We start from the raw sequence: 14,481 nt of genomic DNA, 5'->3' as shown, positions 1-14,481 counted from the left end.
GGATATTATAAATAAATGTTTTGAAGATGTGAAAACTGTAAGTCTGGAAAACCAATCAGCTTATGCCAGGGGTAGAAATATATGTTCTGCTCAGTAGCTTCTTCCCTTCCCCCAGCTTTAACACTTTAATAAACTGACCGTGCACCCGCTGGCTTTCAACACACACGGTACATCCCTCCAATGACACTGTCTCCAAGGTTTGTAACAATTTTCAATGATCGTTTGTACAGACTCTACTCACTGTGATTTCTCAGTCGAGGTAAGTTGCTTTCAGTGTTTTCCCTCTGGGTGTAATAGGCAGTTCATCAAGACTACACTGTTTTTTTTCTAAATAAAATGTCTTTCTCTTTGCCAGCCAAGGCAATCATGGATTTGATATTAGCACTTAAAAAAAACAATCTATATTTATGATTTAATTTGGTTGCTGTCTGCCACATATTCTGTACTTTATGGTGGTGTGTCTATTAATTATTAATTCTCTGTTCTAACTTTCATGCAAGGAACATAATGTTAAAAGGAGTGATGTTTGAAGGCATCATGATGATAGTCCACAGCACAAAATATGCAGCTCAGCTTTTCTTTTGCACAGTGAGATCTTATGATGACAAGAATGCTATGTAATTATGCTATCACTACAATGTGTAAAAGACAACAAAAGCATTGCCAAATGTATGTATGTGCAATCCAAATAAAGCAAAGGATACAGTGTGAAAAAAAATGTTACAATTAGTTCTCAGGGGAAGCTAATAGGACGAGGAGTGGGACTTTTGGTAGACAATTTAATAATGAGGTAAACGGAGCAGAAAACCATGCAGCAACAAATTTGTTTTTACTCTCAGGAAGCCTGTAATTATTGTTCTATTTAAACTATGAGTATTTCCATTTTTTGCTCCTTTATACAGTTGAAAATATTGTACTTTTTACTCCAGTACATTTACAGATATAGTTACAGGGTACTTCCCAGATTAAGATATTTCAAACAAAACATATGATCATCTTATATGTTATGATAGATTAAACTACAAACAGTAAATAAAGCTGTCAAAATTAGCTCCAGCTTGACCAGCTGCAAATGCTGCTTATATGTTAATCAATGATAGTAATTCAATAACGTAATATAATAATACAACACTCTAAAAGGGGTCATTCTGCATGAGTGTGTTTCATACTTAAAGTATATCTCCTGTGCTTTTACTTGAGTAAGATTTTAAACGCAAGACTTTATTAACAGGAGACCACTGTTTAATTATTAGACTATAGTTGTAGGGTCACTATCAGTCATTTATTCAGTCAGTATTTTCATTTTCCTGGCCAAAATGGGCTTATAAACGGGCCATAAAAAAATGTGGGTGTGAGTGAGCCTCAAGCTCACAATGGTCGTTTGTATCCGATCACCTATGCATTGTTTTTAACTGTGAATTACAGACTGCTAGTACTGTCTTATCCCGCTCTAAGTACACACGCGTCCTTAATGAGCATAGTGCCTCAAAATTCTGTACACTGTTCAGTTCTCCTAGCAATGTGTTTCCCAATTCCTCCAACACCAACGATTTGGTTGATTCTTTTAACTACCTGTGTCCTTCAACCTTAGATCTCATAGCTCCTCTGAAAAATAGACCAAACACAAAGACTAGAAAACAGTCATGGTTAAATGACAGTATTCAAAGCTGTAAAAGGAAATGCAGAAGAGCAGAACGCAGATGGAAGAAATCAGGTCTCCAGATCCACTTTGTGGCCATGAAAGAGTTATTACTCCTTTATAATAGGATGGTGAAGGATGCAAGAACATGTCATTTCTCTGCACTTATTTCTGCCCATCAGCACAACCCCAACCCCATTTAGGACTGTGGATCAGTTAGTTAACCCAGCCTCTCCTTGTGCCCCTGCTGATTGTGATGCTGATAGTGAAATGTTTCTTTTGCACTTTGCTCGTAAGGTTAAGGAGTTAATAAAATCTGGTATCACCCCCGACCCTGCCTTTTTAGATATGGATCACCCGCTCAGGGATTCTTTGAGCAATTTTTCTGCTGTTACTCTGCCTGAACTCGCAGACATCATGTCTCTTATGAGAGTGTCCTCCAGCCCTCTGGACAAAATCCCAACTAGGTTTTTATTGGAAGATATGGGTTGTATTGAGGCCCCTTTTACCAATTATTTTTAACAGCTCGCTGTCTACTGGCTGCGTCCTAGATTACTTTAAAACCTGCTTGTGTCCAGCCAGTCCTAAAAAAAACCTGGGCTTGATCCCACCCTCCTGGATAACTATCGTCCAATCTCCAAACTGCCTTTTATTTCGAAGATTTTATTTCGAAGAGTCCAATTATGTTTTTATCACCTCTATCAAAAATCCGATCTATTTTAAATCTTAGTGATGCAGAAACTGTTGTACATGCTTTTATCTCCTAACGCCTTGATTATTGTAACAGTCTGTTCACTTGTCTTAATCAAAAAACTCTAAAACGACTGCAGACTGTACAGAACTCAGCTGCTAGGCTTTTAACCAGGACCAAGAGGTACGATCACATCACACCTGTTTTAGCCTCTTTACACTGGCTCACTGTTTGTTTTAGAATTGATTTTAAGATCTTATTGATTACATATGATATAGGCTCTTCATGGCCTGGCTCCAGACTATATTTTAGACCTAGTAATCCCTTATGAACCTTCACGTAGTTTGAGATCTTCGGGCAGGGGTCTTCTGTCTGTTCCTGAGTCCAGGGTGAAAACTAAGGGGGACAGAGCTTTTGCCATCAGGGCCCTGAGGCTCTGGAACAACTTGCCCGAAGACATTAGGTTGTCTGAGTCAGTGTCTTCTTTTAAGTCTCTTCTCAAAACACATTTTTATCGGAAAGCATATCCTGATTTGACCTGAACTGGCTGTTTATTTTATTGCTTTTGTGTATTTTATGTATTTTATTTCTTTATATTTCGTCATTCACTATGGTATTTTATTTCTCTTGTTGTGAAGCACTTTGTGCTTTGTTTTGATAAGTGCTCTATAAAAAAAAGGTTTATTTTTTTATTATTATTTATTATTAATTAAGTAATCTATTGCAAAATAAGTTTTTGAAATCCATTACTCATGCAGCCTGTGAGAAAACAAAAAAAAAACCCTTCTTCCTTGATATCATTATTTCATCACTGTTTACCAGCAGTGACACTGCTCCCTTTCGCGCACTCTCTTTCTATAAATGTCTCGTCACATCTGAATAAAGCAATAAGGAACATTTCCGCAAAAGATACCTATGTATTTGACAGCTTGATGAAGCCACCAATATTATGTTTTCGTTGTCTGAAAAGGGCAATATAGACAAACAAATACTTCTGGGCAATATAGAGTTCCCAGTTTACCAGAGCTGCATGTTTTTGGACTGTGGGAGGAAACCCCCACAGATAATGCGAGAACATGTAAACCCCACACAGAAGGATCCCAGCTGGATGTTCAAACTAACAAGGCAACAGTGCTAGTGTCAGTGTAGTTAATTAGGTCATTTGTCCAAATGCATCCATTTGCAAAATATATTTTTGTTATTCACTGTATCACAGACACTGTATGTATTTTCTGTTTCAGATAAACCAAGTTTTAGCTGGCATACATGTTTGTGCTATGCTATAGTTTTTCAAGCTATGATTCAATGCCATGAATTTTACAGTACAAATAAAACAAATTTTAGTAGGTTTTATTCCTTTGCAAGGTGCGGAAATAAATTTGGAAAAGCCCATTATTAACGTAACAAAACTGTCTTTCCCCTTAGAAATATAGAAAAGGTTGTACAGTACACTTGCTCTAGATGACACTGATTGCTAATGCATGTTTTTTTAATCAGCGGCAAGGTGATGAACTCCTTTCTCATTTCCCTAAAATTACAGTGGCTCAGCCAGAAGTTTTTCAAACACTGCTGTCAAAGTGTTAGCAGAAACCAGAAAAAGAGAATGCTAATTACTCATGTTTTAAAATCCCCTCACATGAGTTTTGGAATTGATTTAGTCTCTTTTTCTCTTGCCTTTTCCTTTTTTGTATATTTTCCACCTAAGAACATACAATATAAATGAATGAATAAATGATCTTTTCTGGCAGACTGTATCACATAATCAAGTTATACTTTTTCAATGATTATAGAAAAAACACAAGACACATGAAATATATTTTGTTCAACACACTATATACACTCTGTAAAAATAGAGAGGCCCAGCATTGATCAACTCCTGCAGAGGTCAGACAGGTGAAATGAGTTGCAAACGACATATGGGACTTCAGCATTTTTTAACCTAGGGGACAGACATTATAGGACACGAAGCAGAAATGTAGCCTGGAGGGATGAGCGCAGGCAGCCATGGAAGAAAAAAAGAGCTAGAGTTAGAAATTGTGATTGGCCAGTAGCCTTGGGGAAGGAGAGGGTGAATTCTAATTACTGCACCACCATGATGTTGACATTTGTGGTTTTGAATAAAGTGTCTCAACAACTACTGCATGGATTGCCATGAAATTTGGTGCAGACATTCATGTCCCGCTCAGGATGAATTGCAATAACTTTGGTGATCCCCTTACTTTTCATCTAGCGTCATCATCAGATCAAATTTTTCAGTTTGGCCAATACTTCAAGTTTATGACCAAATACTAGAAAAACTAATGACATTCTCCTCAGCTGTACTTTGTATTTTGCGCTAATTAGCAAATGTTAGCATGCTAATATGCTAAACTAAGATGGTGAACATGATTAACATTATACTTGCTATAAGCATCAGCATGTCAGCATTGTCATTGCGAGCATGTTAGCACGCTGATGTTAGCATTTAGCTCAAAGCGCCACTGTGCCTAAAGCTGCCTTCACATGTTAAGAAATTTGCTGTAGCATAGTGCAAGTACAGCCTCACAGAGCCGCTGGCATAGCTGTAGACTCTTAGTCTTAATTAGAATTGCTGGATACATTACCTGATATTGACTTGTTTTGTCTGCAACTTTTTACTCTGCCATCATGATCAGGTCTCCTTTGCAGAAGAGGTTTCCAACCTCAATGGGACTTACCTGGTCAAATAAGGGTTAAATAAATAAATAAATTAAATTGATCTAATTATAGTTGTGAGTACAAGTGTTACTTTCTCCCTGTCCTGACTTACCATTTTCATAACTAGAATCATAACATATTTACATAACATAATTTTTTAACAAAAACACTCTGAATTGTCTCTTAAAGAGATGAAAAATATAATTAGAAAATAACTTGCTGGAATTTATTGAAATTAATTACTTTTTTGTTTTGTTTTGTTTTTTGTGATACTCTTTGTATGTGTGTGTGTGTGTGTGTGTGTATGTGTGTGAAAGAACATTTCTAATTAGTACTATTTGAACAATGTTTGAGCCTAATTAATTGAACACACAATGAGCTGAAAAATGCAGAGATGGGGAAAGTTGAGCATACTAAGAGAATGTTTTAATGAGAGCTTCCTATTACTTTTGCATCCTTAATATTCCACGTCCTTATCACACAAGCACACACACACATAAATCTCTCCCATCACAACTTGTCAGCTACTTTCTGTCTATTCCTTTGAACAACATTCTTATAACTTAATGTGTCAGCCATTACAAAGTTCAGTACATCCCGAAAACTCTATTTTAAAGTGCCTCGAAACTTCATGCAAACTCTAGCTGAAAGTATGTTTCATCCCTCTTACTTTTCACTAAAGTGAGAATCCCTACAGTTTTGACAGGATTTATGCTAAAGGCATTTTAACGTGTTAATTAAGCATTCTGCAGCAATTTAAGTTACAGTAGCTTTTCTCTGAGTCGGCTAACATTGACAGAAATTAACTATTTTGTGTGGCAACCACATTAGTAGCCTTGTTTCTTCTTTCGTTCTACCTTCATTTCTCCTCAAGTCAATTATCAGCCATTCAGTTATCAAGCATCAACCCTCCTTGTCCAAGTGCTCCCCATTGGTCAGGTATCATCCTGCTCAATCCGTCCTCATCATCCTCCTCACCCCTCAACCCATAATCTCTCCCGGGTTCGATTCCAACCTGGGGCCCTTTGTGGCATGTCATCCCTTCTCTCCCACCTTTTCTGTCTCTCTCTCTCTGCAGCTGTCACTATCTAATAAAGGCAAAAATGCCCAAAAAATAATCATAAAACAAAAGGTGAGAACTGACTTTTGCAAGACCTGATCAGTGCAGGAGTGAACACTGAGGAGCAGGACTGAGGATTAATAACTGGAGGGTTGATCCAAGACGAGCAATGACATTCCTCAACACATATTTGACTGACTGATGCCAAAGAAAACAGGTGTCTCTTCAGATGCCCAACCTTTGCACATCATTGGCAAGGAGTCAGTGCATAATGTGAAAGCTATATATACTGTATTATATTCAATTCACACAATGCCTCTAGACATTTATTGCTCCCAGCACTTGCACCGCCCAGCATATCGCTCCCGAGTGAATCTTATCTCCTCTCTGTCATCTATAAGCACTACAGCAGTTTCTGCCTGGCAGGCGGACTGAGCAGACGCACAGGGTCTTACACAGGGATGAGAGCGTGCATCTTTTTTACTCTGAATGAGTGGAATTTCTGTCAAACGGATATACCCTCTGTAAGGACAGAAGAAAGGAATACAACTCAGATACTGTTTCCTGCAAGGTAAGAAAATATGTGTCAAGGGTAGAATTATTTGGGAAACTTCTGAATTTTTAATCTAGATAATCTACCTCTGGAAGAAATTGTCACTTTCCATCCTATCACCCAGGCTAATTAATTATGCATATACTGTAAGGTCTACTTTTGTCAGTAAATATTAAGGCTGTATGGTTGCACACTGATGAAAAAGAAAGAGTTAAATTTAACTGTCTGGCACTGTAAAGACTGATATGAACAAAATACCCAGCAGGCATGACTTATGAAAGCATAGTAAGTCAAATAACTAAACTTAGAGTGATACAAGTCTCTGATATCTCTGTATCTCATAGGAATACTGAAGCTCAGTTCAGAAATTGATTTTTGGTCCCAGGTGTATTTATAGCATTTTGGAATCGAGCCCCAACATATTCTCAGTCATCCATGTAATTGTTACAAGAGCAATAGAAAATAATCTACCATTTCTTCCAAAGCTCCGCTGATTAAAAGACAAACACAAACTGATCTCGTCTCATCCACAGAGGTTTTGAATTACAGGTGTGTGCACAGACATGGATTATGTTATTAAGTTCTTGTTCGGTGTATGCTACAGTATAATCAGCATGATGCATGTCATTGTATGAGCATGGAACTATAACTAGCAGTGCAGCTATAATCAAATATTCTCCTTTACTTTTTGGGTTTGTGTTCAGCTATTTCCTGTTTAATTTTGTAATGTGTTCGGCCTCATGTGTCTTGTGTAGTTTTACTTCATGTCTTTGCTTGCTTTTCCCTCCAGTTTTCATTGTTTACCCTGCCCTAATTTGTTTTACCTATGTCTAGTTATCCTGCCCTCACCTGTGTATTTAAGTCTGTGTGCTTCCTTTGTTCTGTGTCAGATTGTCTTCGTCCCTCGTGTCAAGCGTTCTAGTGCTTTTCCAAGTGTTGTCTTGTGTCTTTTTGGATTTTCTTCCTGGCTTATTTGGATCTTGCATGGATTGTAGACTTTGCAAAACCCCTGTCAGAATTGTTTACCTGTGGACTGCTTTTCTTGGTTTAGTCTCTGCCTGCACAATCCATGCAAGCCCTTATGTTTTTTCTTTTGTCATTAAATCACTGAACTACACTAGCCCTGCCTGTGCGTCTGCATTTGGGTCCAACTCCTGCTTTCCTGGTTCCCCAGCTTAACAAACCACGACATGCAGTGGATCTGAGTCACACTGGCTCAGTTTTGATCTGAAAATTCATTAACAATAAATACCTCAGCTCATTTTTCACCTCATAATCTTTGAGGTTTTTAAAGTATGCAATTAAAGTGGAAATGAAATTAGTAAGACTGCAAGATTTAATATGCAATTACTTATTAAAATACTAATAATTGATTCATCAAAAGACATCAATTAAATATTAATCACTGAATAAACCTGGCCTACTTTAGTCTATTTATACTACTGAAAACAATTTTCACACATGAAAGGCTGAACACAAACTGGATTAAAATTGGACTAAAAGTCCTCATTCAAAAGGCAACTTAATTTCGCAGAAAATGTTAAAGTTTCACAAGTATCAAAAATAGTTTGTCAATAGTAACCTCATTCCTTCTCAGAATGCTGGATTTGGATAATTGATGTAAACAATGGGCAAACTATCAACCACACTTTCCCACTACTCTCAGAACTGATTGATCATTTTGGTCAGCATGTTGTTATTAGAGTGTGAGAGAGCATACACTTGACTGAATCAACCCACCCACAAAAATCAAAAGACACAAGAATTGGACTATTGATTTCTGGATAGGTTCTATTGTTTTATGTAATTACACATTGATTCCTTCTTCTGGTCTGCAGGATTGCACTCTTAATGGAAGGATGTGTGTAATAATGTTCAGCTTTATAATTTAACCCAGAACACGTGCACTAACATGCCAAGCAAATAATAGGTTATCCATCTAATAACTTTGCCTGTCTCTTTATCTGTCTCTCTTGCACCCAGATATCACCATGACCCAGAATCTAGTTCTCAACACTACCTGGGAGGACCTGAACCCTTCCAATCTCTCAAGATTGCAGGAAAATCCTTTGACCCACCAGAACATCACCTATGTTGATTTCTACCTCCACAAGCCCTCTGTGGCAGCAGTCTTCACCGTCTCCTACCTGCTCATCTTCCTGGTGTGCATGGTGGGCAACGGGGTGGTGTGTTTCATCGTGCTGCGCAGCAAGAACATGCGCACGGTCACCAACCTGTTTATTCTCAACCTCGCCATCAGTGACCTGCTGGTTGGCATCTTTTGCATGCCAACCACGCTGTTGGACAACATCGTAACAGGTCAGAATGTACAGAATGTATGTTTTTCTCTTTAATAATATGCCTAAATATAACCTGGGTTATAAAAGGAGAAAATTCCCTTATCAATTCATGATTCATAGTTCTGTATTGGCTTTGACTTGGAAATGGTGAAATATTCAGGAAGTCTAATACTTTCTGCCATTAGGAGTAATTTTAGAATTTACATTATTCATGCAGTCTTATCTGTACTATAAAAACACTCACACATTAACAATTTCTCTTCTCTGCAGGATGGCCATTTGGCAGTGTAGTGTGTAAGCTAAGCGGTATGGTTCAAGGGATATCTGTGTCAGCATCTGTGTTCACTCTGGTGGCAATAGCTGTTGACAGGTGAGGGTTGTAGTAATTTTACTGGTTATTTTGATTGTGTGTGTGTGTGTGTTTTTAAGAGACTTCTTTTCCTTTATGCATTGCCTCCAATCCCCTTTGTCAGGTTCCGCTGCATTGTCTACCCTTTCAAGCAGAAGCTGACCATTGCCACCTCAAAGCTTATTATCGTCGTCATATGGGTCCTGGCTGTGTCCATCATGTGTCCCTCTGGGGTCATGCTCCAGGTCACAAAGGAGCAGAGGGTGCGAATAGTTCTTGGCCTCAACAATGACACCCGCCCCTTCTACTGGTGCAGGGAAAATTGGCCTACTCAGGAAATGCGAAAAATCTACACCACTGTCCTCTTTGCTAACATCTACCTCGCTCCCCTCAGCCTTATCGTCATCATGTACGTCCGCATCGGCTTCACCCTCTCAAAGACCACTATTCCTGTGCTGAGGGGCAGTGGAATTGCATCAGAAGAAGGCATTGGCAACAACAAACCAAGCATGGAGGGTCGTCACACAATTTCAAAGAAAAAGACTCGGGTAATAATGATGCTGCTGGTTGTGGCTCTGCTATTCATCTTATCCTGGCTTCCTCTGTGGACGCTGATGATGCTGAGTGACTACGCCAGCCTGACAGAGCACCAGTATCGTGTCATTAACATCTACGTGTATCCCTTAGCTCACTGGTTGGCCTTCTTCAACAGCAGTGTCAACCCCATAATCTATGGGTTCTTCAACGAGAACTTTCGCAGAGGCTTTCAGGCTGCTTTTAAATTTCAGCTGTGTACTGCTGACATTGAGCGCCAGAAGACCTTCTCCTATCGGATCCGAGGGAACGCTGTGCTCCCAATCCAGCCTCCTGCCCTCAGTAGATCAGGCTCTGGAGTCAGATCAGTGTTAGTAGGGAATGGGGGGTGCTTGGCTGGCAGAAGTGATACCAAAGAACAGGACCTGATCATGGAGGACCTGGAAAAGGTGTCCCAGATTTAGACAGACTGAGACTATGAAGCGCATGGACACTTCCGAAGGATCTAAGGCCTCTGGAGAATCATGTATTGCAGTTCAAGGAGAATGGAAAAACAAGCCCCAGAAGTACAAGATTAAACTCCATGTATATTTGACTGAAGTGACTGTACTTGCAAGCATTGCATTTGTTATCATGAATCATTCTGAATATCACTTGTGAATGTTTATTATGGTGTACAGTGTATATAGCAAAGAATAGTATAAACAGAGGTTAAAGGCCCTGAAATCTTGGTTTAAAATCTTTAAGTACTTTTCTATAACATTAAATATTCATGACTAAATAAGCAACAATCAAAGTTAAAGTTTGGGTTAAAGTTGCAATCCTTAAGATTTCAGTGGTTGATTTGGCAACACCAATGGTTACTGTGGAGTGCAGTCTGCCAGGTACTTTGTCAGAAAATACACCAGGAGAGCAACTGTTGTATCTATTTACAGTGCAGCCAAACATTGTTTTAATAAAGAAGTCGGGCAGTAATAATTGCAACCACGATCTGACTTCATGCTGCACACAGTGCAAGTGGTTTTCCAAACAAGACACAGTAAAGTTGGTTACTTGGCTGAAAAAAAAGGGGTCTTGTTTTGTAGATGTATTTTTGATGAACAATCATTGTTAGCGCTTACCTTGGTAATGACTACCTTGTTTCCTGTGACTGCTTCACAATAAAAGCTAACTTTGAGGCAGTAGGAAATGATCAGCTTGCATTAGCAGTAACGTAGCAGTACAGCTCTGATACAGCTGTAAGAAAGTAAATAGTGAGGCCTATATCAATGAGATAGAATTACAAATGTAACGCTGAATTTGCTTCCTGTGAATGCAGTGTGTGTGTGTGAAGGCAATTTTAATCCAGCACGGGAATGGCGTACTCTGTCTCTAACAATGAAAAGTAATTCATAGGAGGTAACTACAGAATGTTACTGTAATATTTTGAATGGATATTGCTGAAATAATGCAGATTTAAATAAATAGCATCAAATACTGTATTTAATTTCAATGAAAATGTTACGTATTACAATTTTAAGTTAGCCATTCAGATAATCTGCTTTATTACGACTGTGTGGGTGTGTTTTGATCATATTTGATTGACAGTGGCCTGCCACCATAAGCAAACAACCCACCAACTGTCATCGGATTTTGGTTCAACTGTTGCCAAATCCTTTTATATCTGATCCTTGCCCGCTTTAAACCAGAGAAAAAAAGAGCAGAGACAAAACAAAATATGTACCATCGCTCAAAGTAACAAGGGGGGGAATGTTTTTAGGGCATTTTAAGATAAGAAAGATAATCTGAATGTCCATTGTCCATGAGGTTTTCGCATTGATGGCATGGATTGTGTTTTGGTACATTAATACTGTAAACCTATCCAACTACTATTACAAATTCTCTTTGCAATTCGATCAGGCTTTTATTCAGGAGTGCACTAAACATTACTCTTACTTCTGGAAGTTTTTAATGTTTCAGGAAGAATGAAGGCCTATCTAGGCATCTTTGGCAATTGAAGATACCGAGATTAGAATAGCACACCTCTCAGTGGTGAAGTGCAAGGCAGTGTGATGAGAATTGTGTCAGTTTCCTCTTGTCAAAGTACATGTTCCAGTGCCCCGAGGCAGTTACGCTGGGCTGACAGCTGTGACATGCAGTGGCAGGGGAAGAGGATCGTAGGCTCATTTGGAAAGTCTCCATGTGCCCTCCTATTCGCTGCCTCACGGGCACTATGAAATATGAACACTTAAAACACTGCCATGTCAAAAAGAAGTAAGTTACATTTATTAGCAGCAGTAGGATTTGGGAAAAGAAGTGTGTAAAGTAGAACCTCACTTGAAAGCAGATGAGATGAGACTATAATGCACAAGCACATATGCGTAATTTGGTAATGTACATAAACAGGATACATTTAACATGAAAGGGTGTGAACGATTCACCATCAGTTGAAGACTGAATCAAATATAGAAACAAAGCTTTTTATATATATCTATATATAGAGATAAATATATATACATATATATATATATATAGAAAGAGAGAGAGAGAGAGATCTATCTATACATAGATAGATAGAGATCTGTCTCTATCTCTCTCAATAGCCATGTTTGCTCTACACAAGGCACGTTCTGTGTTTTTTCATAAACATTTGAATATGGCTCATGAACTTAACTGTACATATAGTGTTTAAATCAATGTCAGAATATCTTCAGATCTCAACCTACACTATATGTTGACCATACAGAATGTTCTGCATATTCTGCTATAGTGTGAGAACCTGACTTTGGAGTATCTATATGGCTGTGAGCAGGCCCAGTATTCACATGTAATAATGTGTTATTTTGCTGTTGCCAAAAAGCTGTGTCAAGAAAATACAGCATTGATGTATCCTTTTTCCACATGCAATTACATTTGAAACCTCATTGTTACCACAACATGTTATGTGTTATTGAACAGTGCTGATGCTGATACTGGAGCAGGATAACGTGAACAGTTAAGAGTGCATATATTTGATAGATATTCATTATGATTGTAAAAAAAAATAATTCTATAAAATAATTTCTGTATTTATATTTGTTATTATTGTGTACTATTATTGCTAAAATAATTGTCAATTCACTTTTTTGTGGTCAATATTTGGCAAGCTACATACATGACGTGTTTGTACCAAAATCTTAAAGATACCCTGTGGAGTTTTTGACCACTAGTAGCACTATGGAGTAATGTTTTTAAGAGTGGGTCCCTCTTCCTTGTATCATGCACAAGGATACACATGCATGTGATGTGATACACATTCCTGCCATTGTTTTCACACTGGTCTGCTGATTCTGAACTGTTCTGAACAGTTGGTGGTAGTAAATCAAAAATACATATTTTTCCTCTTACCTGTAGTGCTATTTATCCATCTAGATTGTTTTGGTGTGAGTTGCAGAGTTTTGGAGATATCAGCCGTAGAGATGTCTGCATTTTTTTTAATATAATGGGAGTATATGGCACTCGGCTTGTGGTGCTTGAAGCGCCAGAAAATATATATTTGAAAAACTCAACAGCAATGTCTCTTTCCAAAAATCATGACCCAGTTACTCAAGATGATCCACAGATAACCCACAGTTTCATGTAGGAACTATTTTCTTTTTTGGCACTTCTTACCTGAAGAAAAATATGTATTTTTGATTTTGGGGTGAACTGTCCCTTTAAGATATTTAAAAAATCGGATTTGTACATGTTTTAGAAGGAAGGAACAAGTTTGTTAGACCTCAAGGATACACACAGTGCATTTTGGTGAGAGACACTGAACATTACTTTTGTTTATTTACAAGAAAACTCCATATGGCATCTTTAACATCTTTAATAATTTGATAAATCATGATAATGATATATGTAATCCTTGCTCTCTCTAATAACCTGCTGCTAAATAAGTATTATGTTGTGGAATGTGTTATATTAATGAAGGTGTGAGTAATGTTACTTGTGGTCTCTTTTTTGTGTGCTGCAGTGGTACTTGTGCATGCTTTAATAGATTATGTGTGTTAAGATTCTTCACCATGTTTCTCAAAGCAACTCATTGTTTAAACAGCAGCACACATTGTTAATTCAATTCAATTCAATTTTATTTATATAGTGCCAATTCATAACATAAGTTATCTCATTGCATTTTTCGTATAGAGCAGGTCTAGACCGTACTCTATTATTTACAGAGACCCAACAAATCCCACCATGAACAAGCACTTGGTGACAGTGGTAGAACAAGACTCAGGGTGGGTGACCATCTGCCACTGCCATTTGGGTTGGGGGGGATTTTTAAATAAAAATAATGTAATGGTAGTGGTAATGTTAATATTAATAAAGTAATAATAATAGGAATGATAGTGATGGGAATAATAATGATAATAATAGTAATAAGACTAATAATAAAAATTGTAGCAGCAGGAACACAGGGGCAGCAGGTGGCCCACAATCACAGATCCAGACTCTGCAGCTCTGGGGACAGGAATACTTGCTGATAAATATATGTTAACAATATATACATGTGTGACAGTTATGAAAGCACTCTCAATGATACTACAGAGAGTAGCCAAATAACCAGCCTCAGGGATTGATGGAAAAGAAGAATACCTCACTGTTAGAGCCATGAAGTGCAAATTTATTCAGCGCATACTTGATCTATTTTTCTGATAATCTTGATGAGATTTGCTGTG

At 38.0% G+C, this 14,481-nt stretch overlaps 1 protein-coding gene across 2 annotated transcripts; it reads left to right on the top strand.

The window, feature by feature from the left end:
• Positions 1-174: 174 nt before the first annotated feature.
• Positions 175-13,233, top strand: LOC122865954 (neuropeptide FF receptor 2-like). 2 transcript variants are annotated; one of them, XM_044175022.1, is made up of 6 exons: positions 175-197; positions 6,468-6,637; positions 7,105-7,168; positions 8,603-8,938; positions 9,190-9,289; positions 9,393-13,233. In XM_044175022.1, the coding sequence occupies exons 4-6, from the start codon at positions 8,611-8,613 to the stop codon at positions 10,264-10,266; spliced, it is 1,302 nt and encodes a 433-aa protein (XP_044030957.1). In that variant the 5' UTR covers positions 175-197; positions 6,468-6,637; positions 7,105-7,168; positions 8,603-8,610; the 3' UTR covers positions 10,267-13,233. The 2 variants fall into 2 exon arrangements, with proteins under 2 accessions (XP_044030957.1, XP_044030956.1); XM_044175021.1 differs by lacking the exon at positions 7,105-7,168.
• The last annotated feature ends 1,248 nt before the right edge of the window (positions 13,234-14,481 follow it).

This window comes from Siniperca chuatsi, linkage group LG18 (genome assembly GCF_020085105.1).
Source record: "Siniperca chuatsi isolate FFG_IHB_CAS linkage group LG18, ASM2008510v1, whole genome shotgun sequence".
Taxonomy (NCBI): Eukaryota; Metazoa; Chordata; class Actinopteri; order Centrarchiformes; family Sinipercidae; genus Siniperca; species Siniperca chuatsi.
Note: the sequence above shows the minus strand (reverse complement) of the source record. Positions and strands in the feature narration are given on the sequence as shown.